General features: G+C 52.0%; 1 protein-coding gene across 3 annotated transcripts in view; it reads right to left on the bottom strand.

The window, feature by feature from the left end:
• LOC104023313 (carboxyl-terminal PDZ ligand of neuronal nitric oxide synthase protein) overlaps nucleotides 1-26,546 on the bottom strand; it is a 39,123-nt gene extending 12,577 nt beyond the window's left edge. The window contains exons 1-2 of one of the 3 annotated variants that reach the window (XM_087752954.1): nucleotides 26,300-26,546; nucleotides 22,271-22,342 (exon numbers count right to left, since the gene is read on the bottom strand). In XM_087752954.1, the coding sequence (XP_087609080.1) occupies nucleotides 22,271-22,342; nucleotides 26,300-26,404 (177 nt within the window). In that variant the 5' untranslated portion in view covers nucleotides 26,405-26,546. Of the gene's footprint in view, nucleotides 1-3,041; nucleotides 3,525-22,270; nucleotides 22,343-26,299 lie in introns of those variants that run through there. The other 2 variants (XM_087752953.1, XM_087752955.1) reach the window with 2 other exon arrangements.

Below are 26,546 nucleotides of genomic sequence, written 5' to 3'. Positions count from 1 at the left end.
TGGACAGAAAGGAACAATTGGGAGCAGCAGCAGCGCATCTCCGGGTGCTGCCAGGAGTCGTGGCAAGTCTCCGTAAACCCAGGAACTTCAGCCACCTACCGCACCACACCGCACCACAATGCACCGCACCGCACCACACCACACCACACCACACCGCACCGCACCGCACCGCACCACACCACACCGCACCGCACCACAATGCACCGCACCGCACCACACCACACCGCACCGCACCGCACCACAATGCACCGCACCACACCGCACCACACCACACCGCACCACACCGCACCACACCGCACCGCACCACACCACAATGCACCGCACCGCACCGCACCACACCGCACCGCACCACGCCACACCACACCACACTGCACTGTACCACACACCACACCGCATGCACCACACCACAATGCACCGCACTGCACCACACCACACCGCACAACACCGCACCACAATGCACCACACCGCACCACACCGCACTGCACCACACCACACCACAATGCACCGCACCACACCGCACCACACCACACTGCACCACACCACACCACACCGCACCACACCGCACCGCACCACACCACACCACACCGCACCGCACCGCACCACACCACACCACACCGCACCACACCGCACCACACCACACCACACCACACCGCACCGCACCACCCACCCCAGCCTGACCCCAGGACAGGCACAGGGCTTGAGCTCCAAGCAGAGCTGTACAGCCGGCGTGAGCTGCCCGGCACGCTCTCTCCTTGCCCCTGCCGCGGGCCGGTGCCGAGCCGCTGAGCCGTGCTGCCGGAGCCGGGGCTGCAGAGGCACACGGGGCGGGCGGGAGCAGAGCTCAGAGCTTCGCCCCTGCCCCAGCAACACACACACCCTGCGCACGGCATCTGAAGCAGTTTTGACCCTTGCAATCCGCAGGCAGCACCCTCGGGCTCTGCTCAGGATGCAGCCCTTTGCCACAGCATCATCAGCCAGGAAGGAGGCTGATGAGTTTGCCGGTCCTGCTCGCTCCGTGCAGCTCGTGGCCGATGCTGCTCACGCTTTGCTGCTGCATCCTCACCAAGGCATCTGCCAACAGCCACCGCACGCTCCCCACAGCAGAGGTGCCGTGGTCCCAGCCATGGGCAGGATTAGCTTGGCCTGAAAACAGTTAAAACTCATTGGGTCCCAAAATCCTTTCTAAAGGGTGAAAACTCTCAAGCAGCAGGAGGCTAGGACGGCCTGGCCCCACCCGGCTGCTCAGCACGCAGAGCTGTAACGCCAGCTGGGCGAGAGCAGCGGGATCCCGAGAGCAGGGCTGGGCAAAAGCCCTGCGAGCCCACGCCGCGCCAGCTTGGATTGGGCTCTCTCTCCATCCCTACACAGAAGAGGCAGATGGGCTACAGCTTCAGTCACTTAATTGCTTCCTATCAAGCAGGAATCAGTATTTTAATTAACTGTGATTTATATAAGGACAAAAAAGCACATGAAAAAATACACTCCGAGAGAGCAGACTATCATCTCCTATCAAAATGTTCATGCATAAACCAACAGAGCTCTGAGCACGAGGCTCCCTGGCTAACCCGGCACTATCGTCAGCGAGCGAAGTCTAGTCACTGGTATTTTTTTCTTACTATTGAATCGATGTTGCTTTTTTTTTTTTTGCAAATTTGTCAAGGTTACCAACAAATCCAAACCCACACAGCAGCATTCATCTTCTCTGCTGCCTTCCGAGATTCAAGCGTTATTCTCTTGCTGCTTGTGCTATCCGATGGGGGAAAGCTTTCTGGATGTTAAAGGATCTGGAGTTGCCCTTACAAGTGGCGATTCAGCAGGCAACCCTGGCAGCTTTCTTAGCTACGGAGACAAGATGGGACATTTCATAAAAAAATGCAGGTCAAAAAAGGGCAATGCATCTCATTTAATTTAGCAGCTTCATTAATTCTATTTCTGATGTGTCTGACCTGGAATACTTTCTATTTCTGCTTTTAAATCCCCGTGTTTGAGTCCTTGCCTTTCATACGGTCCCACACACTGTTGGCATGTAATATTAACTTACCCAAGAGCTAAAGACTGTATGACTAGAAATGTTAATGGCGCCGTGTAATGCATATTTCATCTGATAATTCCACCCAAGCAGATATAAATTACACATGCAGTTACCAGCTTCCATCTGCTGATGAAAGAGATGGGCTAATGCACATTGGAAATCATACACAGTTTCCAGCACTAAGAACAACTTGCATGAATAGCGTTATTCAAGGAAGCAATTCTTAATGTGATTAATTACTGAAGGTAGCAGGGCCTTCATTATGCAAATGAAAACTGTCATAAAATAGAGAGTTTGCAAGTCTTAGAGGCAGTCTCTGTTTCCAAAAAATGCATCTTCCTCATTAACAAGGAGCAGAAGGGCCTGAGTCGAGAGAGCCGGCAGAGGCAGGACAGGCTCCCTGCCGTGGCTCGCTCGCTGCTGTGCAGCCCAAGTCGTATTCAGGGAAATCAAGGCGGAGGCTCTCCAGGTTTTCGAAACAGGAGTACATCAGTGCTCCCAGTCGCTGCCGGGCAAGTACTTCGTTTGTGTGCCCAAAGGAAGATGCCACAGGCTTGGAAATGGAGGACTCTTCCTGCCACTGTAAATTCTCCAGCCAGCCCTTAGCCTGCTCTCCTGCCCCCAGCCTCCCCTCGCCCCGGCCCCGGCCTGGCAGGCTGCAGGATGTATGTGTCCATAAACAACCCACAACAATAAGCAGTCCCAGCCCCTTCCCAAACCTTGCCCGCCAGACAGACACAGGGAGCATGGCAATGAGGAGGTGGCAATCTGCTCGGCTCTGCCCCCCGACAGACGGGCTCTGGGCAGCGTCACCCCGGCAGGACCCACCGGTCCCCGTCCTGCTCCCAGGCTGGCACACGGCCGCATCCCAGCCGCATGGGAGGCATCCTTCCCTCCCGCCACAGTATGCAACCTCCCATGCCATATGAGTGCTATTTTAGGAATTAAAGCCATGATGAATCCAAGTACTTCAAGTTCAGGAATGTTATTAATTTCAAACCAAACTGACCCGCACAGCGTGAGGACACGGCGTTATCTCAACTGCTGTTTGAATTACTGATACTTGGAGTGCTGCCGCTTGGAACTGATGCTACAGAAAACTCCCGAGTTCTTCTCCCAGCGAGTGCAGCTTAGCCGAGCACTGCGTGCCCCCTCGGAGCTGACAAACAAGCAGTGTCAGTTCCCATACCCTTTGCACCGCAGGCTGCGGTCCAGCCTCCAGTCCCCCCTGAGTCACCGCGGCCCCTTCTGCATCACATCACACCTTCCCGCGACGGCCCTGCCAGGCAGCGGCGGTTTCACCGGTCAGCCGCAGCCTGCTCCCTCGTGGCCTCCGGCTGGCAACCGCTGGGTTATGGCCTTTCCTTTGTTCGCCTTGGGAAGCATGTGCCTGTCTGAATCCTATGAACTCCCAGTGCCCGGCGGCGGGGCGCACGCTCCCAGGGACGTGGCCGGTGTGAATGCAGCCGGGCATAGTCTGGGTCTGTGCTGCAGTAACTGGGCAACACGGACACAAAAGCGATGCAGGAAGCAGTGAAGTCCAGGAGTGCACCTCCTGCCCAGTGGAAAAATGAGAATTTATGATCCTTGGAAACATAAAACTGTTCAGTGGAAAGCAGAAACTGAAGGGGGAGTACAATAGGCAAGGAGAATGCTGGCAACATACCCAAAGTCTTTTTTTCTCATTTAAATTAGCTCCTTCCACCATCCCACAAATTCTCTGTAGATACTGCAGCCCGCTCCCCACGCCGTGAGCTGAAGGGGGCCGAGGAGCTATCATGGCCCCTCTGGGTTCCTGGGAGTCCCTGGAAGGGCAGCAAGGCAATGTGACCACAGTTCCTCACACAGGATTGATTTATTTGTTCCTAGTTCTGTGCTTCGGCAGTGGTGCTCACTGCCTGCGGAGCCAGGCCGGACTCCGGCTTCTCCGATGATGCAGGACAGCGTTTGCAGGTTTGTGCTCCAGCCCTGGAGCCGGGGCTGGGGTGCTGGGAAGCGGCTTCAGCTCATTTGTGGGGAGCAGCTATCCGTGCATGCTTCTGCGCCGGACCTCGCGTCAGGGCCTGTGCCTGCAGGCTTCAGCTGGCCCGGCGATCCCCTCCTCTCCTTTTCCAGTTCTCGGGAGCTGGCCGGTCAAGGGCCGAGTTTGCACATTTGAGTGTAACCCTCTCTGTCCCCTTCCTAATCTGAGTGCAACCTCTGGTGACTGGCATCGTGCCCTCACCCTCTTAGCACCATCCATGGGGTTCAGGACCCCAGTGACCACCCACCAGAAGATCCCACCACACTCTCCTCCCCAGGACTCCCGTGCATTGGTCCTTTCCTGCCCAGCAATCCATGCAGCTAACCCCCCAGGAGACGTGGGCAGCAGGAGCAGGGTCCCCAAGGCAGCGTGCTTTCCCTGGGGAGCTCCATACGCTCCTTCCCGAGGACTCTGCCTGAACCACAGGCTCAGTTTCCACACAACCCACCCCGCAATGCCGACAGCCCTGGCCACAGCCTGAGCTGCAGAGACCTGCTTACAGACTAAGCTTTGATTAGTCTTGGCAAGAAAAGCACCACAGGATAGACTAGCCACAGATGATTTATTGATAGGGTTGCTGTGGCCGGCGCGGAGCCGGTGCCCCGCGCGCTGCGGATGCTGCGCGGGTGCAGGAGCTGGAGACGTCTTGTCCTATAGCTGTGATGAAAGGGTTAATGGGAAAATCCAGTCCATGAACTCAAAATCTCCCCAGCAGACCATATCTAAGGTACATGAAACCATGTGCTTCCCAACACCGGCTCGGTCAGGCAGGTAACTGCTCTTTCAGGGCTGGAAAGTGGAAGCAGAGGTGCTCGTAGGTTGGCTGAGGGGCAGGGGTCGGACTCCAAGATTAGGGAGTCCCAGCACTTGGCTCTAGCTGGAGGACAGCCCTCCCGCTCCAAAGCCTCCCACCAAGCCCAGCTGCCTTGCTGGGATGATCTGTTGGTGAGCTGTGCTGACACCTCTGGCTCTTCTCACTTTGGCCATGTCACAGTAACCAGCTGTGAAGAGGTGTTAATGGTCCTGACCAGCCTCACCTGGGCCCTCCACCCACACCCCACCCATGGGCACAGGACCTCCATTTAAGCTCAGCTCTGGGCCTTCTACCCCTTCTTGAGCCCCAGTGTTGGGCTCCAGCTCAGCCACAGCCATGCCTGGCCATGGACCTGCTGATCCTGACCTGCAGACTGACCTCCCACCTTGGCCTTGATCTCATCAGCATAGACCTGCCTGACGATCTGGACTCTTGATGGAGCCTGGCTACTACCCAGGGTCTGTTCTGCTCACTTTGCTCCGGTATGATGGGATGGGGCCCTGGCTGGCGAGGCCACTGCCCTGCCAGCCACATTAGCGTGGTTGGCTTCCAGCTCCTCCTCACTGAGGGAGCAAAGTCACCCTTGCTGCTCCCTGACCCCAGGGCAGCGTGTGGCTCCTTGCACAGCTGCCTTGGTGCAAGGAGATGCACAAGCACCTCACTAAGGAGGGGTCTGTTGGCCAAACCCCTCACCAATGCCCAAACTTGGTGGTCAGCCCCTCACTGCAACTAGAGCTGAGCCATGCTGCAGATTGAGGGGGGAAGAGGGATGAAGGGTGGGGGAGGAAATTATAAAAACATGAGTTAAGCTAAGAAAATATTTGCATTTCTGGAGTCTCCCATTTGGAATCGTCAGCACTATTTTTATTGGTCTAATCTGCAGGTCTTCTTGGACCTGTGCCCCACAACCCCTCAGCCAGCATGAGGGCACTTCAGCTGTGTCCAGCCCCTTCCCAGCTTAGCTCACAATTGCAGCTCCAAAAGTTGCTTCTTGAAAGTTGCCTGTAAATGGAAAAGGGCACGCGAGCTTGCCCCAGTCCTCCGAGTCCTGGCTCTGGCTGTGTTTTAGCTTGCTGCAGAGATGCAGGTGTTTTCTGTCTCTCTTTGGGATGCTCTTTAGGGCACAGAGGCTTCTGGAGGAGGCAACACCAGGAATGCTGGGCATGCCTGGCCTGGCTGCCTCCTGCTAACCCGTTTTGGCTTTGGAGATGCTCTGGGGTGATGCGTGTGAGTGAAGCCACAACAGGGCTTAGGGTCCAAGGGGAAAAAATAATCCCTTAGGAAGCAGTACCAAGTGCCACCTTCCTGCCAGGGTCTTGGAAGCCTCAGAGAAGCAGTTTGTGGATAACAGGAGAGCAACCTGTGGATCTGGGCTCTCTGGATGCTCCTTCCCAACAACAGCTTTAGGGCTCTGAGCGCATTGAAATGAAGCACTGACAGGTTGCTTCAGCCCAAGCAGCTTGTGTGTCATCTGCGTCCCCTTGCAGACACTGCCTGCTGTCATCCCAGGCTCCTGCCTGTCACCTTGCTGGAACGAGGGTTCACAGAGACCGAGGTAAATGAGCCTCCAAGCACTGTTTTGGGAAAAATGTTTCTTTCAGGAAAGGAGCTGTACAGCTCAGCAAAACATGCCTGACAATTTTCTGCTTTCATAAATATTCAAACCCAGCCACATTGGGAGCTGACTAATCTGAAGAGAGCTTTCCACGCTTCAAATTCTTTTGCAGACGTGGATCCTGAGCTGTAGCTTTCCCCCAAGGTGGGCAGACATTAGCCAGAGTTCCAACACGGGAAACTGAGGCTGGCTTATTCATCAAGAGTTCGTCTGGCAAGTCAAGGCAGAGCAGCGAGCTGAAATCAGGAGTTGCCAGCACCCACTCACGGTGAGGATTACACACCCCCACTGCACGGCGTGTACGAACTCGTGATCCCCAGCGGGGCTGCAGTCCCCACGGCCACCCAGCAATCGCCTGTGGAGCAGCTCGGGACCCTGTTGCACCCTGCAGTGTCGAGCCATGCTCTCTCTGACTTCGAGAGCCTATTTACAGCGTAGATGAATTTGGAGAGAAACACTAAACTGCTCCTTAGTGTGAAGATGGAGAAATGCAAGCAGGCACCCACTCACATCAGTAGGAACGGAGGTCTGCTCCTCTGCAGCAAGGTGCACAGACCGGGTGAAGATCTGCCTGATGCCCCCCTGCTCCGGAGGGCTGGGATCTGTCACTTGTACTGCATGGCCTGAGAAACACAGGTTTCTAGGAGGGCTGCGCTAACCGAGATCACCACACAGAAGGGGTTGCCATGGGTTGTGCTTCAGTTTGGTCATTAAACCTTGAAAAGCTTCCTCCTGCCCCTCTGTTTGGGAGAGAAGCTGCTAGGGCTCGGGTGGGATGGCCGGTGGTGCTGCCTGACCTGCAGGCAGGGGGTTGTGAGGATGCTGCCTCCGGCTGCAGCAGCTGGGGGTTGGTCAGATAAGGGGGAGGCAGGGAAAGAGCTGCCTTTTGTCCAGGTCTCCTTTGCCTTCTGAGAGAATCCCGCTTTCTGAGGCTCTGCAGAGCATTCAGATGGGCACATTAATACAGGCCTTCCTCTTCATCCCCCTTCTCCCCATCTTCAACAGCTCTTTTCCTTGGGAGGTCTCTGACCGTTGGAGTCTCAGGCAGCCTTGAAGGATAGCTGGATCTTCCCACCTAAAGAGGTGAGGTGGCAAAGGCAGAGGACGTGGCTGGAGTTTAGATGTTCCTCTGACCCAGTCAAAAGGATGTGGAGCAAAAAGTGGTCTGAGTTACAGCCGTGGGGGAGACCAGAGCTCCGGCAGGTGATGGGAGCTGGTGGGGAGACCAGCAGTGGCTCTTTCGTTAGTCTCTTCTACCTCTGAAAACAGGCAGACTGTTCTGGAACAAAGCTGCTTTGCCTGTTTTTAAAAAAGGGTGGGATAAAAGCAGCCTTTTCATTGCCTCCTCCCTGTTAAAGAGATACTGCGATACTGCTGAGCTCCATCCCATCACAGCCCAGCGCAAGGTGACATCATCTGGCCTTTGGTGCCTCTCTGACAAAAGCACCATTGTGTGACTGTCACTGCCAGGAACCCCCTGCTGTCCCCAGGTTTAATAGGGAGCTTTCCCACACACAGCCCTTCAGTCCTTGTCTTGCCAGGGCAGGCCAACCCCAGCTCACAGGGAAGCGGGGTTTTATTTTCCTCCCTACCTCTATTCACTTTGCAGGAGAAAACAAATTACCTTTTCTGTCTGCAGTGCTTCGGATATTAATTAGTTTCAGTAATGAAGTAGTGTCTTGGGACCCCACCCCAACGGAGTCTCATGTACCAGGCACTGAGTGCACATGAACATGAAAATGGTCCCTACCTCAAAGAGCTGCTAGGTTACTGCAGATAAAAAGTGCTAATTTCATTAGAAGCAGGTCAGGTTCACCTGAAATAACCCTTAGAAGTGAAACTGCAATTACACACTGTGATACCTTCAAGTAATTCTGTATTTCCCTATAAACATCAGTGTCAAGAGGCCCTGCAGAGAAGGTTCTGGTTTTGTACACATGATGTTTCATATCCTAGTTGCCCTCCAGTCTGGTATGTAGGACAAGAGGCAAGTTAGGAGATTGAATTTTTTTTAAACCTTGTTCATCAATGTTCAAACAACAAAGCTCAGAAGAGCGGGAGCCAGGACTCTGCGGCAGCTCGGAGCTCCATGAAAAAGCCTCAGACCCCCTACGTGGCTGTGGGAAGGTAACCGAGTATTTTGTGCATTGGTTTCTCATCCACAAAGCAAGGATGTTCATTTTCTACTTCGTTCATTCAGTTGTTCTGGTTACAGCCAGTCCCCTGCTAAGTGACAGCTACCCAGCACCTAGCCAGCAGGGCCAGACCACCAGACACTGCTCATACAAAGACAGGAGCGGGGAGCAACTGAGGATTGCTGCTGCTGACTCCAAAATCCCTATTGTACCTTTGGTCCCTTCCCACCCCTCCCCGTGAGCCTGACGGGCCGCTAATGCAGCAGCTCGTCAGCGAGCTGCGTGAGCCTGACAGCAGGGGAAATGGTCCTTGCTCGCTCGCTGGTATTAGGGCTAAGCTGTGCAGAGAGGGGAAAGGAGGAGCTGATGCCCTCACAGAAGCAGGAGAGGGAGATGGGACAGGACAGGGGTGATTAACAGGACGGCTTTGCTCTCTCCCTGGGAGCTGGTGTTTATTGCTTGTTTGGAGAGAGAATAAAAATTGAAAGCCAATTTTTAGTTCTTCTCTGGCTCTTCCCAGGAGCGCTCGTGACAGTTGCTCTTCAGGGAGCAGAGCACCCGTTCAGACCGTGACTGGTCTATGGCCATGGGAGCTGGCAGGACCCACCACGGTGCGGGTGGGGGGAGCTGCGGTGCATGGGGTGGGGGCTCCAGGGGTGCTTAACAATGGCCCTGGCAGGGGCTCACACTAGCACAGCACAAAGACAGGGAGAAATCCTAATCCCGCTGCCATGCTGAGGCTCTGACAAAGGCAGGTGCCAGGATTTCAGGCCTCTAAATAATGCAACACTTCCCTCCGCATTTATGTAATGATGCTATTTTAGTGTAGGTAGCCCAAGCGAAGGACGATGGCGAACCAGAGGCAGCTAGAGAGGCAGGCTGGGCGAGCCGTGCCCTGCATGCACGGATGGAGAGGAAGCGTTGGTGCTCCTGAGGTTAAGATGTAGAAGGTGGAGGAGAGAAGGCCCACGTGCTCAAACCAGTAGCTAAGTCAACCCAGCCCCTGCTCCCAGGAGGGCCCGATGTGACCTACCGTGGTTCTCCACTGCAGCACCCATGCTGCTCTGCAGCCAGGAGAAACCATGTGGCTGCAGCCTCTTCCTTAAAGCCCCTGACTTCAGGATGCGGGGGAGAGCGATGCTGAGCATGTCCACCCGGGGTGGATACTTATCCAAAGGAGGAGGAGGAATCTAGTTTGCTGTTGAGAATCTGGAGAAGCTACAGCTGCATGACTAACACCTGCTTTTGGTAACTGCGGCAGGGAGGGACCATCTCCTGGCTTCTAAACTTGCTGTCACGCACCATATGTATCTTGGGTGCTGTCCTCCAGCTCTGTGACTTGTGGTTTCTCCTAGCCACCTACTAGGGAAATTAGCATTTTCTTTGCGTATCTACGGCAGAGGTAGGAAGCTGGACTTGGCACCTCTATCTCTGAGCAAGCAGAATTCAAGCTAGAATGAAGACTTGATCTCCATTTGCATTCAGAAGCAGCACTTGGTTACAAACTAGCCCAGAATGAGAATGGGAGGGATGCTGAGCTGCCTAGCATGCTGCCGTGTGCAGGCCAGGTTTCATGCCTCGTTTGCTAGGTGCAATCGGGCTTCGTTCTCTTTCACGGCGGAGAGCTCTTTGTTAGCTCAAGCCCTGGGTCCAGCTGAACCTTTCTGCTTCTCAGTGCCAGCAACTTTCATGAACAGCCTTGCTATGCACTGGGCTGAGACAGGGACTGAATAATCTGCCTTATTCCCAGGCCAGGAGACTTTTCTGAGTAGTTGTTAATACTATCGATCTCCAACAGCTCCACTTGAGAAAACATTTCTTACAGAAAGCCCAGTGACTTATAGTCAGCCTCCAAGTGCTGCACAGAAAGGATGGGTCTGCATCTGTGAACAAGAAGAGTACAGCAATTCCGGCCAGGAACAGGCCCTGGAGCGTGGGGGGTCAGCCACTGCAGGGCCACGGGGACTGCGTGCGTAAGGTCTATTAGTAAAGACTTGGTGTGCAGCCCTGAAAGATCCTGCCTCCTCAGTAAAACCAGCAGAGTCAGGCCCAATGTTTAGATGCAGCTATTAAGAGGGATTTTCTAAAGCACGCAATTCCTAATTCCCATCGACTTTAGAAGGAATCTTGCTTGTTCTGAACACGCGGGGCACAGATGTCTTTTGAAAGCTGCCCAAGAGCTCTTGTATCATGTGCGTTTCTGGAATACAGCAAAAGCGAAGACAGAAGGGAGCTCACCCCTCTCCTGCCAGGCTGCCCTGGGTGAGCATCAGTCGCACCCAGGTATTGCCCAGATGGGAAGACCTGAGCAGAGCCAGGCACGGCACGGCTGGCACGCTGCTGCTCACCAAGTGGTCCTTGGTTAGAAATTACCGCATGCTAATAAAATTGCCAACAGGCCACGGTAACCCTTCTCTGTGGCAATCTGTAAATCTAATGGAAGGTCTCTGGGTTCTCAAACTGTCCATAAAATCCTACTCTCAAATTTGGAAACAAGACTGTTACTACAAGAGAAAGAAAAATTAATGCTAATTGTGTCATTTCTAAAACTCCAGAATATGAAGCAGTTCAAGGACTCTGTTAGCCTCAGGGGAGCTACTGAGGTTAGTGAATCATGATGAGAGAAACAGCCTGGGTTTAGGCAGTGGGAACTGTGGATAAAGAGGGGTTTAAGATATCAGTGTTTATTGTCACAGAGGTCTTGTCATCAAAACTGTACCAGAGCATCACAGCCGAGTGCCAAGGCAGAGGCAAGCAGCCTGGGCTGGGCTTTCAGGCTCTTGGACAAGAGGCTACTGGATGATTTGGTTGTCAGCCATCTGCAGGCTCGCAGTGCTGGGCAGCGTACGTGCCCAGGTCTCCAGGAGGCATGCCAGGGTCCTCAGCTGGGTATGCAGCCGCTTCACAGACAGGTAAGTAAAGATGAAGGACTTGTTATACACAGCCACAAAAGCAGCTATGAAGAGCGGGAACCCACCTGGGCGCACCCTATTCACGCTGCAAACAGAGCTACGGCACGCCGTGGTGTCCCCCTGCTCAGCAGTGACCGGCGGCAGCCGTGCTCAGGGCTGACGCTCGGTTCCACTTCCCTGCCGCCTGCTCCGCTCCCCAGTGCCGTTCATGGTGTCCCTGGGCTGGTGGTGGTGTCAGCAGCTAGGTGTGAAGCTGTGGACATTCATGCGCCCTCGCATGCAGGTCAATGATTAACCACAAACAGGGTTGCCTGCACCCAGCTCACAGCTGCTCCTGCCCTGGGCTTAAATGCAAGGAAGCAAGACAAGCGGGAGACCAGCATTGCCCCGGGGAGGCAACACCATGAAAATAAGAAAATGTGCTTGGGCTGGAAGTTTAGGCCCTGTAATCATTAACGGCAGGAGCGCAGGCTGCAGCAGGACTGAACCAGTCTGTGATGGCTTGGGATCACTGAACCTTAGTGCTTCATGAACCGCACAGGGTTCTGCGGTAGGTCCAGGGCACTCGGCGAGGCAGCAGGTATTGGTGGCAGACACCAGCGTTTGGGCCAGTTCTGTCAAAGGACCCATGTGCCTGAAGAGTAACTGTGTGCCTTACACCCTCCTGGAGCCAGCTGTAAATGTCTAGCCTTCCATCACACTGCGTCCAGTCTTAACATGTCCCACTGCTCCTCCTCCCGTGACAAAAATAATCTGATTTTAGGAAGAAGACCCTGGAGCTCAGAGAGTTTGGTGGGATTCCTGGGGGTAAGCTGGACATGGCTGTGCAGCAGCAGGGTGATGTGGGGCCCTGGCCCCTCCAGCAGACCTGGCGTGGGGCAGTATCTCTGCAGCAGCAGAGTGACAGAAGGAAGGGGGAAGTGACTCAGGTGTCCTGGAAACAGTCAAGTGGTTGCCAATTAGTCCAAATAACCCATCTGGCCCAGGAAAAGGCCATTTAGAGAATGTCTAATCACTGCTGCAGGAAAGAAAGAAAACCATTCTGTAATGCCTTTGAAAAATCCCTGCTCCCTCATCAAAGTATCCTTCCCTCCAGGGACCCACTCAAGATTTTTATTCTGTAGATTTATCCTAGAGTTATTTGGTCAAAACATGAAGTAGCTTGTCAAAGTATTAAGTAGCACTGTTTCTGTTTGCCTTCAGGCCTCATTTAGTACAGAGCAAAAGCAGAATGAAGAAAGCAAGCACGGAACCAAGCTATTAGCAAATCTTGTTTCACTGGGCAGAATTTTGCTTTGTGGTCATGGTTCCTCAGGGTCGCCTCTCCTCAGAACACCGATCCATAAAGTACAAAGGGTCCTTGAGCTAGACAGGACTCAAGACAGCATCTACAAAGGCACCCGCTGTTGTGGCGCTAGGTCTAGCCTTCCTCCCATGTCCAGTGCAGGTACCCAACCTGAGAACCAGAAAGGCTGAGGCCAAAGCACGAGGATACGCCAGAGCCACAAGCTGATTTTTTCTTTTTTGGTTTTTCCCTGCATGTAGATAGCATCACCCATGGGGCAGGTTTAAGTGTTTGTATTTTCATGGACCATTCTGTTTTGCTCCTGAAACGTGTCAACCTGCTCTGGTGGAAATCAACGTGTGCTTGCGTTAGCCGCACAAGGAGGGTCTCTGCCCCACCGGCGTAGCTGAGGCGCTGCACACCACGGGCAACCCCAGCTTCTGTGCCCTTGCCCATGCAGTTGGCACTCAGACTAAGGCACCTCCTCGTTGGCAAGCTAATCCAAAGTGCTCGCTACCACTCTGGTTGCCATCGCAATTACATTTTTTCAGACACCGATGAAGAAGCAGCTTTGAGTCGTGGCTGGTTGTTCTACACCAGAATGGAATTTGAAAGCCATTATATTTCATCTCTGTAATACTCTACAACCAGTAACATAATTGTTGAAAAAGCTACTTTATTTCAAACTAGATAAAAGCTTTGCAGAGATCTCGTACACTGATATTTTAGCTAGTGAAATCAAATGCTTCAGTAATATAATAGTACTGTTAAAGCCACTTTGTTTTACAATTAAAAGGTACCTGCCTCGTCGCCGAGATTTAGCATCGGACAAAAAACTCTGGCTTGTTCTATATAGTACTAACAATTTAGCTTTTATCTGTTTAACTGCTGTTTTTATTAGCCTTCAACTAAACCCCAATCCATCATGACTCTTATGCAAAACAATATTAATATGCCTCACTAGTTCCACCCCCTCATTGGAGAAGCCATCCAGTTTTCAGTACTCCGAGGAAGGCATTAAAAGGTCACTGTTGCTTAGAGATGACACGTTTCACTGACTGATCCCTCCATCCATCTGTTATCAATCATACACAGCGCACTCTCTGAACAGGCTGTAAGAACCGAAGCATCTATAATCACCAGTTACTTCTCAAGAACTAGGTCAGAGCACGTGGCTACTGAAAACGCTCTAAACTGTTTTCTGTTACAGTGGCCTGTATTCACAGCTAGGCCAGTCACCACTCATTTCAGCTCAGAAGTTAAGTGGCAGAAGATAACTAATCATTATTCTGTGGCAAGAAGTCCAGAGGTGATTTAGGGTTGGAGATGAGCAGGGTGGGAACCTGCAAGAGACTGGAAGTCAGCGGGGCGGCTCTATGGCGTGGTGAGACATCCCCAAGCAGCGAGCAGAAGGCTGGGTTCTCATGTAATCTCAAAGGTGTTTATTCCTTCCCTCTCCTCCCACTCAAGACGTACAAGCAGAGCGGAGCCAGTTCTCCACCACAGCCACACCACGCTGCCTAGAAACACTGTGCATGATGCTGCTGCAAAAACATCTCATTAAGAGCTTCTTCCCTTTGCATTATGATAATACGAAGAGCAGAAACTGGATAAAACAAGCTTGGGTTAGTCTGCAACATGGCAGACGCAATTCTTCTAGAAAAGCAGCTTCCACATTTTTAAAGCCATTTCTTCAGTTTATGAAAATTAAATTTTCTGTAAGGCTAGTAAAGCAGCATATGCATGGAACACATTTGAGCCTGCCAAGGTGACCATGGACTGGAGGACACGTAGAGAGGCCTCAGGAGCTGCACCACTCACCCTTCTAATCCCAGCCTTCAGCTTTCCCCTTTCCTTTGTGGCAAGGGACCTCTGGGAGATACAGTCCCACCTGGTACTTTGGCTAATTAGGGCTGCAGGGCATACTGGGAAAGGGGAGAGGCTATAAAACTCAGCGGCAGGGTAGGACACCCTTCCTGGAGATGGGGTGGGAGTGGGGTAAGGAGTAGTGGCTGGAGGGCTGCAGCTCTGCCAGTTGCAAGCTGAGGCCACTTGTTTTGCCTGGAGAAATGGATTCTTGCCAGACCAGAGGGCTTGCCTCCTTCCTCAGCATCCTAGCAGCACCTCTGCTGCAGAAAGGTAAGACCTGTAATGTAACTGTCGCCTCCTAATGTAAGGTGGCTTCTCTCAAGGGCATCTCTGTCAGGTCTGTCATCCTCTTAAAGACCAGCAAACAGACTGTGGGAAACAAACTCAGGTGACATTTGCAGTGTGGAACAGTAAAATGCTTTTCAGTAGAGCAGGGCACTGAATAGCAGTAGCTTCAGTACTGCCTGCCCTTGTTAAACCCACTAGCTAGCCCTCTGGCATGGGAGAGGGCAAAGAACCTGCTAAGGGGGCTGGGGTGGTGAAGGCTCCAGTGAAGGAGTAACAGGAAGGGATGCAAAATCCACTGTATCATGAAAACATGCCAACGTGTGTGTGTCTGGGGACACCAGGGACCCCTGCGGAGCTGCTGCCTAGATAGTAATTAGAGCGTTGAGGTCTAAGGGCCTCGTCTCCACACCCAGATCCCCTCCTCTTGGGTAGGAGGAGGGAAGAGGCTTCCTGGCATGGCTCAGGTAGGACCCTTGGAGCATCCTGCAGGACTCCTCTGCTTTCCTGGAAGCCCAGCCTGATCCCCATCCCTGTGCAGGAGACTCTGCTATAGCTGCAACAAATAGAAAACAAACTAATGAGGCATTAGGGCTAAACTTAGCTGCAATTAACACTTAATTACTATCCTGAAAACACTTGCTGTATTTTGCCAGGGCCTGGAAAGGTAAAACCAATTAACTTAATTTTGTGTGGTAGCAACCTTAAACTGCCTCAGATGCCTGTCATGGATGGGACCCTGGGAGTAACTGGTGTTTCTGAGACTGTAGTGGCTGGAGCTGAGCAGTCCCACAGGTGGGTTGGGTAACGGGATGCAGCCCTGCTCTGGGCACCAGGTGCCTGGGGAAGAGAAGGGCCGTATGGCAAGGATGCTGTGAGCCAAGTCATCCCCTCTGCTCTTGATGCCCTTGTGCCAATCTCAGCTTTCTTAGCCTCCTTGTCTGAGAGACTGTTCTTCTCTGTGCCTGTAGCTTTGTTGTGCTGACTGGTGTCCTCCCTAAAGAAAGCAGATAGCAGGTAAGGTTGCAAGCAAAGGGGTGTGGGCTGCTGGACAGGGAGACAGAAGTACAGAAAGATCCAGAGAGTAGGCAGAGGACACAAAGCTATCCATGATCGCCTGTAAATCTCCTTCCAAGTCACTAGTACAAGTTCCTCAGGTTTTTTTGTGGTAGGCTTGTAGGCTGTGCTGAGGAGGATTGACTATAGTCTGATCGTGTACTGCCTGCGTGAAGCTGCATGAGCCTTTCTTAGGCCTCTGCTTTGGAGAAGAGCCAAAACCGACACCAAACTTTCTGCAAAAGGTATCAGAGCAAGTTTGTACATGCTCGTGTATACTTGGTTTGGATACCCAAAACCACTGCTCTCTCCTGGAGTCTATAGGCTCTGTTTAATACGCATCAGTGTAAGCAACCCTTGCGTGGTTCTCCAGAGAAGCTATCCTAGAAAAAGGTGCTCTCTTGGAGCGTACTTTGGAGTAAATGCATTGTCCTTTTGGTATGGGGGAGAAAGAGAAATGCGCAGGCTTGGGGAAGCTTGTTTCTCTGAAGTCCTCTCGCCTTCCCATAAGGTCTGCTGTCTGCCTGTACGCTTGTCAGCATAATGTTGCTTGGACCCGTGACCGCAGCATGGGACCATCATCTACAGTACTGTTCCTCACGTGATCCAGTGAATGTCACTATGTGATGACAATATCATTGCATTAAAGGCCTTGGGTGAACTGACATGGCCCAGCTCTCCTGTCCGTAAAGCACCTAGTAAATGGGACTTTGTTACCAATGTGGAGCATTTCCCCACCACTACTGTGTACTATCAGCTGTGTCTTTAACTGGCTCAGGGTGTGCTAGCAGCATAGAGCAGACACACGAGATGCTTGTGTTTTACACTCTAACCATGTAAGAACTGTCATCTGTTTTTCCTGCACCTTCCTGTAAATGAAAGGAAGGGGCATGGCATTCTGAGAACTACAGAAAGGTGCACACCAGCAGTCTGAAGACTGCTGAAATATTTTCAGATGCTAGGATTGTTTTCCTTCACAGCCCAGGGCTGTCAATAGCTGAGCATTTGGATGCTCTTCCAAAGAGGCTGAAAGGAAAAGCCCTCCAGGAACCGCAGCAGAACAAACTCCCATCCAACAACAATAGATCCTGGCAGGCAGCTACAGAGGTCTGTACCAGGGCAAGCGCTCCAGCAGTTTGCACTTCCATGCTCGAGTCTGTGCTTCAGCTGCAGCAGACCAAATAACTCATTGTAGTGGGAGAGGCTGCAAAGACTAACCAAGAAACCCAGCTGGGAGTTCAGCTTCTATCTTTTTTTAGTACTGATCACAACTCCAGCTCAGATTAACATGAAGCTGGCAGGAAAACTTAGCTCCAAGCGTAATAACTCAGGAAGGGCTTATAGGCAGAATATATCAGAGGAATCTGTGCAGCGGTTATCTTGGTGAACTTCTCCTCTCTATTAAGAAGGTTGTCTGCCTGGGAAAACTGAGCGAACGGTGTTCTTAAAGAATCTCATGAACAAGTCTATTAAACGTCTCTGCCTCTGAAGTCTGCCACACAGCGATAAATTACACTGAGATGGCTGAAGGCAGTCACCCTGCCCTCTGCCTGCTCTCCACCTGGCTCCTCTCCTTCTGTAGCCAGAGCAGATAAATGACATCCATATTTGCTCCCGAACCATTGCAATTTACAGCCTGGCGTGGCTTTAAGGATAAGCTGCCGTGTGAAGCCAGCCCAGCTATCAGACTGGGAGCCGCTGGGGTGCGGGAGAGGCGGGTGCTGTGCGGCTGTCCCTGCCGCCTCTGCTTCGCAAGGTTGCACTGTAGGATTGCAACTTTTACTCATCCCGATTTAAATTGATGTCATGTCACACTTCAACACTACCAGTTGATATTTGGCAGTCAGTATGACTTACAGCGTGGCTAGAGTGCAATTCCTCACCAGAATACCATGTGGAGAAATTGCAAAGCGTTGAGGCTCTGCTTAAGAGCATGGATGCAGCAAAAATGATCAGGATAAGAGGCAGGCTGACGTGAGAACCTGGTTTTCATGCCAAGGAGAACTCGGGCATTTCTGATGTATCCTGAGTCAAGATTTAGAAATGTTTCTGCTCCTCCGGCACATTGGCCTCTGGGGAAAAACACTTCTCAATTAAATTAAGCCTAAGAAATGTGGAGGTAACAGAAGAAACACGTTAGTCTGGATGCCTGCCTCCTGTTTGTTCATCCTGGTGCTTGGATGGGCACAGCACCAGTTGGCTGTTCCCTTATGAAATGATTAAATAATCCAACATCTGGCTCCTTTCTGAGTGTTAATACCTGCTTAGGTCCATGCTAGACCTTCCAAACAGACCTGAAATTTCTAGGCTTCGTAGAATCTTAAGTGCAAATTCCAGGGAAACCGATTCTGTGACTTAAAGGTAATTAAATGGAGCAACTTGGGGAATTGCTGACAGCAGGCTGTCTGTGCAGATGACAGGCTCTGACACTTACTCCTACCATGTCCTTGTACAACTCGCCACTTAAAATAGCAGCATGTCACTGGGGCTGCTTGACTGGCTGTGAAGTGCTGGTCTGGGGGTAGTGTTGCCCTAGGAAGGTAAGAGCTGACTGTTGCCGCTCTGGTCAGCGTTAGCTCTGTGGAAGCTAGGGAAGGGATGCAGGACATGTGGCGATGTTAACCCTTCACATAAAGCCATCCGTTCCCTGGTCTCCCAGGGCAAGATTTCCCAAGCAACCTCAGGAGCTTCAAGGAAATGTTTTGTGTTTTACAAAACTCATCTTTACCCCTAGGCCTGTACCCATAAGCATCTTTAGCAAAGCTTTCCTGTTACTGTTTCGGTGTTGTGTGGGCTCCGCAACATCTTTCCTCTTAACTTCAGTGAGAGCCTTCACCTGGCTACAGGGAGAACTTGGCTATTCGGTTGTTCGCTAACAGGCAGCCAGGAGTAGTATGTGTCGAGGGAAAGGGTGACCCTGCTGAATCAGGGAGTTATTTGGGCCCTCGAGAAGGACTTTCACATTCTTCACATTAGCTGCCACTTGACTTCTGCAGGAAGAAAAATCTTGTGTTGTACATAAGCTCCTTAGCGTGCTGAGAAGGCTCAAATATCTGCAGATGAATCCACTTCAGCAGAAAGCCAGCTCCACCAGAACGCTGACTCTGAAGGCAGGAGCTGGAGCGGGTGCTGCCAGACACCCGGACCCGGGTGGCCTCAGGCAGCGGGAGATGGCAGATGCGGCATGCCGCTTCTCCCTGGGAGCTGGAGGAATGCCTGTCTGCGCTGGGTGCTCGGAGCTGCGCAATGAATCGGACTCTCATAAACAGTGCCTTGACGTGCCTGTCGGAGCACAGGGTACTTATTCAAGTAGCAAACCAATTTCATCACCCCCCCTGCCAGGGCAAGAGGAGGTAGAGGGATTAGTCTGAACTCTGATGATCATATAATAACATGGCAACTGTATGCAGCTAATAATCCACTGGGAGGATTAGCAAACTTAAAGTTGTCTAGCTCTGCATAATGGGAGGCTAAGTACAGCAGCTTCCCTGTTCTGCCCATTGCATTTGCATTCCCTCCTGTGGAAGCACAGAACATGATGAGACAAGGTTTTGCAGTCTGTTATGAAATGGGAATCTAGTGTGTGACTAATGGAGTATTGATAGCAATTCTACAAGCATCCATTCAGTCAGGAATATGGGTTTAAGCTTTACTATGAGAGTGCATCTTAAATACCTACTGCAAAAGAGCAGACCGTGACTTCAGCAGACTAATGTTAAAACATGTCGTTTGAGGCTCTCTGGGAGTAATGTCCCCATAGCCTGTGCGCTCGGCATGTCCCGAAGTCTGCAAGCAGACTGCTCCGCTAATGCGTGGAGAACACCACCAAACTCCTCCCAGGCTCCCTGGCATAATTCATATGCAACTGGCAAAAGAGCGCAGTGCAAAACACAGGGCAGCAATGAGATGCCAAGGAGTACACTTAGCAACTGGAGTTGCTGCTTTTCTTACCACCTTCTCCCTCCCCACACTCTAAGGACAACTTTGAGTGCTAGGTAGCTCAAGGTTTTTTCCCTGGGGCAAGCGCTTTTAATCACAGACTGGAGACCAGAATCAGACATAGTAGTAGGAAGGGAGTTTCAGAGCTTGTACCAATTTACTAATGAATAACTAGAGCAACCAGCTCTGTCAGAGCCTGGAAAAATACAGGGCTGTGACTCCTCATCTTCCTCCCCGGTCCCCTTCTGGAGTGGCAGAAGCAATGAGTAACAGCCTGCCCTGCGCTCAGCCAGCTCCGTCACCGACTGCTCCGGTGATGGCTCACGCTGCCTCCTCCCGTGTCGCAGGGCATGGAGAGCAGCGTAGGAAATGTAGTGCTAGGGCTTGTACTATGTGACTTTTTTCTTCCGCTCCAACAGAGAATTCCAGAGGAACACTGGAGCGCACAAAGGATGAAACCTTCAGCACCACGTGCCCCTGTCAGCACTTGGCAGGGCTGCAGGACCCTTCTCTCTCTTGCAGTGCAAACAGGCACTACCACTCACAATGAGATGGTAGCAAAATACTACTTTCCACCAATAGCTTCTTCCAGTGTTTCCTCCCAGTTGCAACTGGTGCTGCTGAGAGTCCCTGGGAAAAAACTCTAGCATAGACAAGGCCTCTGCATGCAAATGAACGCTACATAAATAACCCCCATCTTCCCTCAGTTCCTAGGTTGTGTACTCTATGCACTAGAATTCCCTTCAAAGCCTCCCAGTTCATTCTTTATGCTCTAATTAAGGATCAGTGCCAATTAACTATCTTCAATAGAGGAGCATCTTCCGCTCAGCAGCCAGGAAGTGTCTGAATAAGATCCTGCTGTACAATACGCACATGAAAAGGGAAGCCCTCCCTTTTTGGAAAGGGCTTCCAAGATTAAAAACCCAGTATAGAACACAGGATGCCTACTTTAAAAATATTGTGTGATAAGATTAACCGATGGCATCCATGAATGCAGAGCGGTTTCTTATATGCTTCATGTAGCACTCCAGCATGCTATTGCACTGCCAGGACTCTGAGCTGGGTTCCAGCGTGGCAACAGCAGGCGTGAAAACGGAGGGCAACACTTTTTCTAGAAACTGATATTAAAATACTGTCTGCTTTTTCTTGCAAGGGTGTTATCCAGTCAAAGATCAGCAGAAGCGTAGTGTCAAATCTGATGCTAAATATTGATTCAGATCAAAAATTACCAATAGTTACGCCAGCATCTAAACCGCCCCAGTAGTCCTCACCTATTGCCTTTGCTTCCTATAGATGTTCACCTGTTCCATAAATAACCAGGCAATTTAGACTGCTGCTGCACTGTGTTCTGAGCAAGAGCTGTGCTAATAGTCTGAGCAGGCAAAGACAGGGGAATGTCATTTCTGAGCTTGGCTGGAGATGAATACATCAGCTCCCCAGCCAGTTACAGGCTAAGTTTAAAAAGCGCTATTCTAAATGAAAATTAGATGGTTAAACACTGTGGGGGGAAAATAGGATAATCCCTTCAAAGCTTTAAATGGAAGCTTCTCAAACCTGCTTCGGCTGATGTGAGACGTATGAACAGCCTCAGAATTAAGACCCCTGCAAAACTTCAGCCAGGCACAACAGCTGCACTGCCTTTTGGGGTAGATACACTTGAACTGCTTACACGTGAAGCAGGTGTAAGCTAGCCACCCTGCTAATTGTAGCTAAATCTAGTGACCATTCACAGGCCGTTCAGAAGAATAAAGGGCTACAGGAGGAAGAGTGCAGACTTGATGATGAGAAACAGGAACTGTAAAACTGCATTGGAGGATGGGTGAAAGCAGCAAATTATTCCATGAGCAGCAGCATCCACAAAGTCTAGTCTGAAGGGATTTACATCCGTAACATCTGCCAGGCCACTGATACTTCAATATATAATAACATAATATATTTCGAACTGTCAATGAATTTGAGTGCTTTTGTGAAGCAGATTGTGTACATCTCATTTTTCATACACACACAAACCCAAACAGGCTAAATAAATCTCTTGGGTTCAAGGAGAATCCCCATACCTGCTCAGCAGAGACGAGAGGTTTATGTTTGAGTTTTGCTAACTGATCCCTTTGCAAAGAGCAGGGGATGGGTCTATCCTAATACGCCCTGGGAATTTCTGGAGGAGCTTGTTACAATCCTGATTGTGCTGAGATTTGAGCTCCAGATAGGAAGGGGGGGGGGGGAATGCAGAACAGCGCACTGCAACCCAGTCACCCCAGTGAATGTAACCTTGTATTCCACGGGGGTTCAGCTCTTTGGCACTTACCCGAATCCTTCTCATGGCTGCCACAATCTCCACGCGGCTGTTGGGCCTGGGTACGTCCAAGCTACCGATGTACTGAAAGACAGAACAGTGAGATGTGTGTAAAGTAACGTACAAGTTAACGGTGAGGGCTTCTTCAAAACAAACAGCATCTTTCATTAATTTAGTCCCTGCTTAGTTAGACTGTCTTGACCCAGGACATGATAGGAATATCTGTTGTGGATAATATTACCAAAGTTCATGGATTTCTAGCGTTGGGTGTAAGCCTCTGACCTCATTCAGATTCTGGATGCGCCTTTACAGTGCTTTGCAGAGCAGTGTCTGTTGCTAATCAAGTCATGGTCCCATGGGTCTGAAAATGGGTCCATCCTTTGTCATTCCTCACTACACCTGCTTTTAAAAGACTCATAGCTAAAAGCACATAAGAGTTGGAAAGTTGCCAGGATGTGCAGCAACTAGCTTTCCTGGAAAAGGCTCATGATCTGGCCTGACTTTTCAGTCTGGACTATCCTCCCCCTGGACACCACTGTCCCTGCTTGGTTGGACAAGCTCAGCTCTCTGCAGAACCCTGGTAAACTTGCTCAAATCTGTCCCCTACAGCAGCTGCTTTCAACTATGCTTACGGGACCCGCGCTGCTAAACAAGCTGCCAGGCTGAGCTGTGATAGCAGCTGCCCTTGGCGTTGGGCGTCCGCATTTAAGCGTAAGCATCATCCCAGCAGGGCCCGAGACGATGCTCGGGGGCTGAGACGTGGGCAGACGGCGGGTTCGGTTCCCAGCACCTCCGCCTCTACCCCTTCCACACGTACAGCTTTCTGCAAGTGGGTTGCCTGTTCTCTCACATGCGGTGTCAGTATGTGGCTGACGCTAGGCGGGTTGTTAGGGAAGGCGTGCAGGCGGACAGTTTCCCGTTGATGGCGTTTTTCCCTCCTGTGTGCTCTTCCCTGTGCTGCCTGTACTCTCTCCTTAAGCGGGGCTGTAACGCTTGTGTGCCAAAGCAGACTCCGGTTGTGCACCTGCTGCTGCAGCACGGTGGTACCTGTGACAGCACACATGCACAGGAGCGCTGCCCGCACCGCTGCCAAGTCGGGAGGCACAAAGCTGCCAGCTCAGCCTTGGGAATGAGGAAAACAGGCAGCGTCCTGGCAGTCACCTCGCGTGTGGAGCAAAAGGCCATTAATGTTGTAAAGCAGCGTGGCTCACAGCTCTGAGGAAAGACTTGCATGTCAAGGGCATGTTGGCGAGGGTAAGAAAAATGCCATCTGAGTGAGAGGGGGAGCGGCCCGATGAGAAATGCCAGCGTCCTGCCAGCACGGGCTGGAGCTGGGTGCGCTCCTGCGGCTGTAGCTCTGGCAGGCGAGGGCAGGGTGCCGGGCCCGGCGCCGGGGGGTTCCCAGCGGGGTCTGTCAGCTCCCTCGCTGTCACGCAGCCCGTCTCCGCACAGCTGTCACAGGCCGTTAGTGGGGCAGCAGTGGGCACTTTACAAAGCTTGGTCCCCCTTTCAAGAGTGTTTGGTTCATGAATCGTGTCTGAGCGTGTGCTTTCAAGTTGGGGGGGGGGGTTGGTTTGGGTTTTTTTTTGTTTTTTGTTTTTTTTGACATTGTTCCCCTGTGGAGAGGGGAGGGGGCAGCAAGTCAGGACACCCCTGCACACATTCAGGGGGATAATATACATATGACCAGAGACAAAATACTTCCCCAAGAGCAGCCCCATAGCTATCACTGTTACTGACATAGTTCTGGTTTTATTTCTCTGCCGTTATGCTTGCAGCTTGCAATGGGTTTTATCTTGAAAAACTTCTGCTTCATAGGGCTTTCAGAGATGAAGTCTCCTGGCTCAGTATCTATGGCTCTTTCATCTGCAAGCAATCTGAAAGGTCATCTGGCTTTTCTGATGCGTCTGTAAATGCCTTTGCAAAACAGCATTTTTAAGAGCAATAAGTTCAGCTGTAGCCTTTGGTAAACTACAGGAGAGTCAAACCGCTCAGACCACGAGAGCCCGAGGGCAGCAGGGAAGGGAGTGACGGAGCCAGGATTTCCCTCTGCCCTGGTAGCGAGGGCATATCCGTATCGCTCCAGATCTGTGGTCTCTTTGGTTTGCAGGCATCTCCTTCCCTGCTCCGCAGCGGCTCTCAGTGCAGTCACAGGTAATCCAGATCGGTTCAGCGCAGCCGGCTGGCCTTTTGTCTGCGAGCAACAGAGCTGCAGTGGGGAACAGGCCACGCTACCACAGATAAATGACTAGGTGGGGGCAGGAGGAGAGCTGGTGACTGCTGAGCCAGAGGAGATTCTCCCAAATTCCCTGCTTTAGCCTTGCTGGAGGGTTTGGGTACTCGTGCAGAGCCCTGTCAGCTCACGAAGCTTTGCACAAACAGCCACCTTTCCACAAGCAGCTCCCCGTATTGTCCTCCTGAAGTTTGTCCCTGAGGATTATAGGGCAAGTAAGATGGTTTGGTATGTGGAGATTGGAGACGAAACGCGGTCGGTGAGATTGCCTGGTGCGAGACACCTGGCAGCCAGTTACAGCCCTGTCATTGTCAGAGCTGCAGCTGACTGATGTGCCCACACCGAGCGTCCTAATTGGAAGAGACAGACTTCAGAGCAGAACCGAGCAAGCATGTTACTAAGGTAATGCACACCCCATCCCAGACCCACACATCTTAACAGCGTGTTATCCACTCTCTGAATAGCTCTGGATGCCTGAAGCTGTCAATCTGAAGAAGCCCATTTCACTCAGTTAAAGGTACAGTTGCTTCACATCTTTTAAAAGTCAAAATGAGGATTTTTCTTCTCCTCAGCACAGTCTGCGGCATAGCAAATGTTAATTTTAAAAAAGGAATCAAAGATTAATTGTTTTTCTCCCCTAAGGAAGAGAGAGATTTTAAAAAGTGATTAACTGGCTATTCAGATCCATCCTATATCCTACTTAAATCTTACAGCTCTTTTAGCAGGAAAACCAAAATGCACATTTCAAAGGTTTATTTGAATATATATGCCCCTTGTTTCCAGCTCAGGAGACAGGAGGCGTGAATTCCATTTCTAATCTGTGTTAGGCCACCTGCAAAGCAGGGAAAGGAACCCTAGAGTTGCTCCAGCAAAATGCAATTCTTCTTGTCAGCTGAATTATAAACCCCTTCCCCGCGCTGCCTACAGAATGTCAATTCCAATGGAGTCACTTTCGGAGAGCGATGCTGCGCTGCCAGACTGTTCTTCATGATCAATACGAGATTTCTGACAATATCAGTGTTTCTGATACCTGAAGACTGCATGCATTCGAATGCATGCTTTTCATGCAGGGAACAGGTCAGATGGAATAAGGCACTAATATGGCTTGAAGCAGCACGTAACAGTCTGTGGTTTCCAGGGGAATAGAGAGCTGCTACCCCGCTGCAGCAGGAACGGGGTCCTGCCCGGCGGGGGACAGGGCAGGCACCCGATCGAGCAAGGACAAGGACGTGCGCCTGGCACGGGAGCATCCACTGCGCGGTCAAGAGGGGTCTTTCCAGATCAGTCCTCAAATGAAGCGCACAAGGCGGCTTCTAAGGATTAGACAGCTGAAAACATACGAGGAAAAGAGCAAGAACCTGTTTGATTGTGATAATTAAATGTAAGGCTTTCCTAATTTCCTGGTGTTGTCTTTAGACTTCATTAGCTCTGGCACACAGCAGCATGGGCTAGGGGCGCTTTCGGAGCCGAAAAAACAGACCAGGGGCAGGACCGGCGGGGGACACAGCCAGCCCCGGCCTCGAGCCCGCGGTGCCACCGGCCCCGTGGCCACCACATGGCCCCGTGGCCACCACGTGCCCCTCCCGGTGGCCGCCGGCCCGCGGGGACCCTGCGCCCAGGGCTGGTCTGCAACAGGCGAGGGCAAAGAGGGCCCGGCGCTGCGGGGGGAACCTGCCGGGGAACCTGCCGGGGAGCTCGGCCTCGGCCAAAGCCCCCGGAGCCGGCGAGGGGCTCCGGCAGGCGGGGGGGCCCTGCTGCCTTCCGCCGACCGAGGGGCCCGGGGCTGGGGGAGCGCGGCCGGAGCTCACCTTGGCCTGGAAGTGGATGCCGTGCTGGAAGGCCTCTTCGTTGTGCAGCGGGACGCGGGAGTCGCAGCCATCGTCCACCAGGTTGTACCGGTTCTTCACCGGCATGGCGGCGGGCGGGCGGCCGCCTCAGGCCGCGGCCCCGCCGGGCATCCCCGCCGGCAGCGCCCGACCCGGCGGAGCCCCGGGGCCGGCGGAGCGGGGGCAGGGGGCTGCCGGTACCCGAGCCCGGCCGCGTTTTGAATGAGCG

This window comes from Nipponia nippon, unplaced genomic scaffold, assembly GCF_047370975.1.
Source record: "Nipponia nippon isolate SJK-2023a ecotype South Korea unplaced genomic scaffold, ASM4737097v1 scaffold_16, whole genome shotgun sequence".
Taxonomy (NCBI): domain Eukaryota; kingdom Metazoa; phylum Chordata; class Aves; order Pelecaniformes; family Threskiornithidae; genus Nipponia; species Nipponia nippon.
This window is presented reverse-complemented; position numbering and strand designations above follow the sequence as displayed.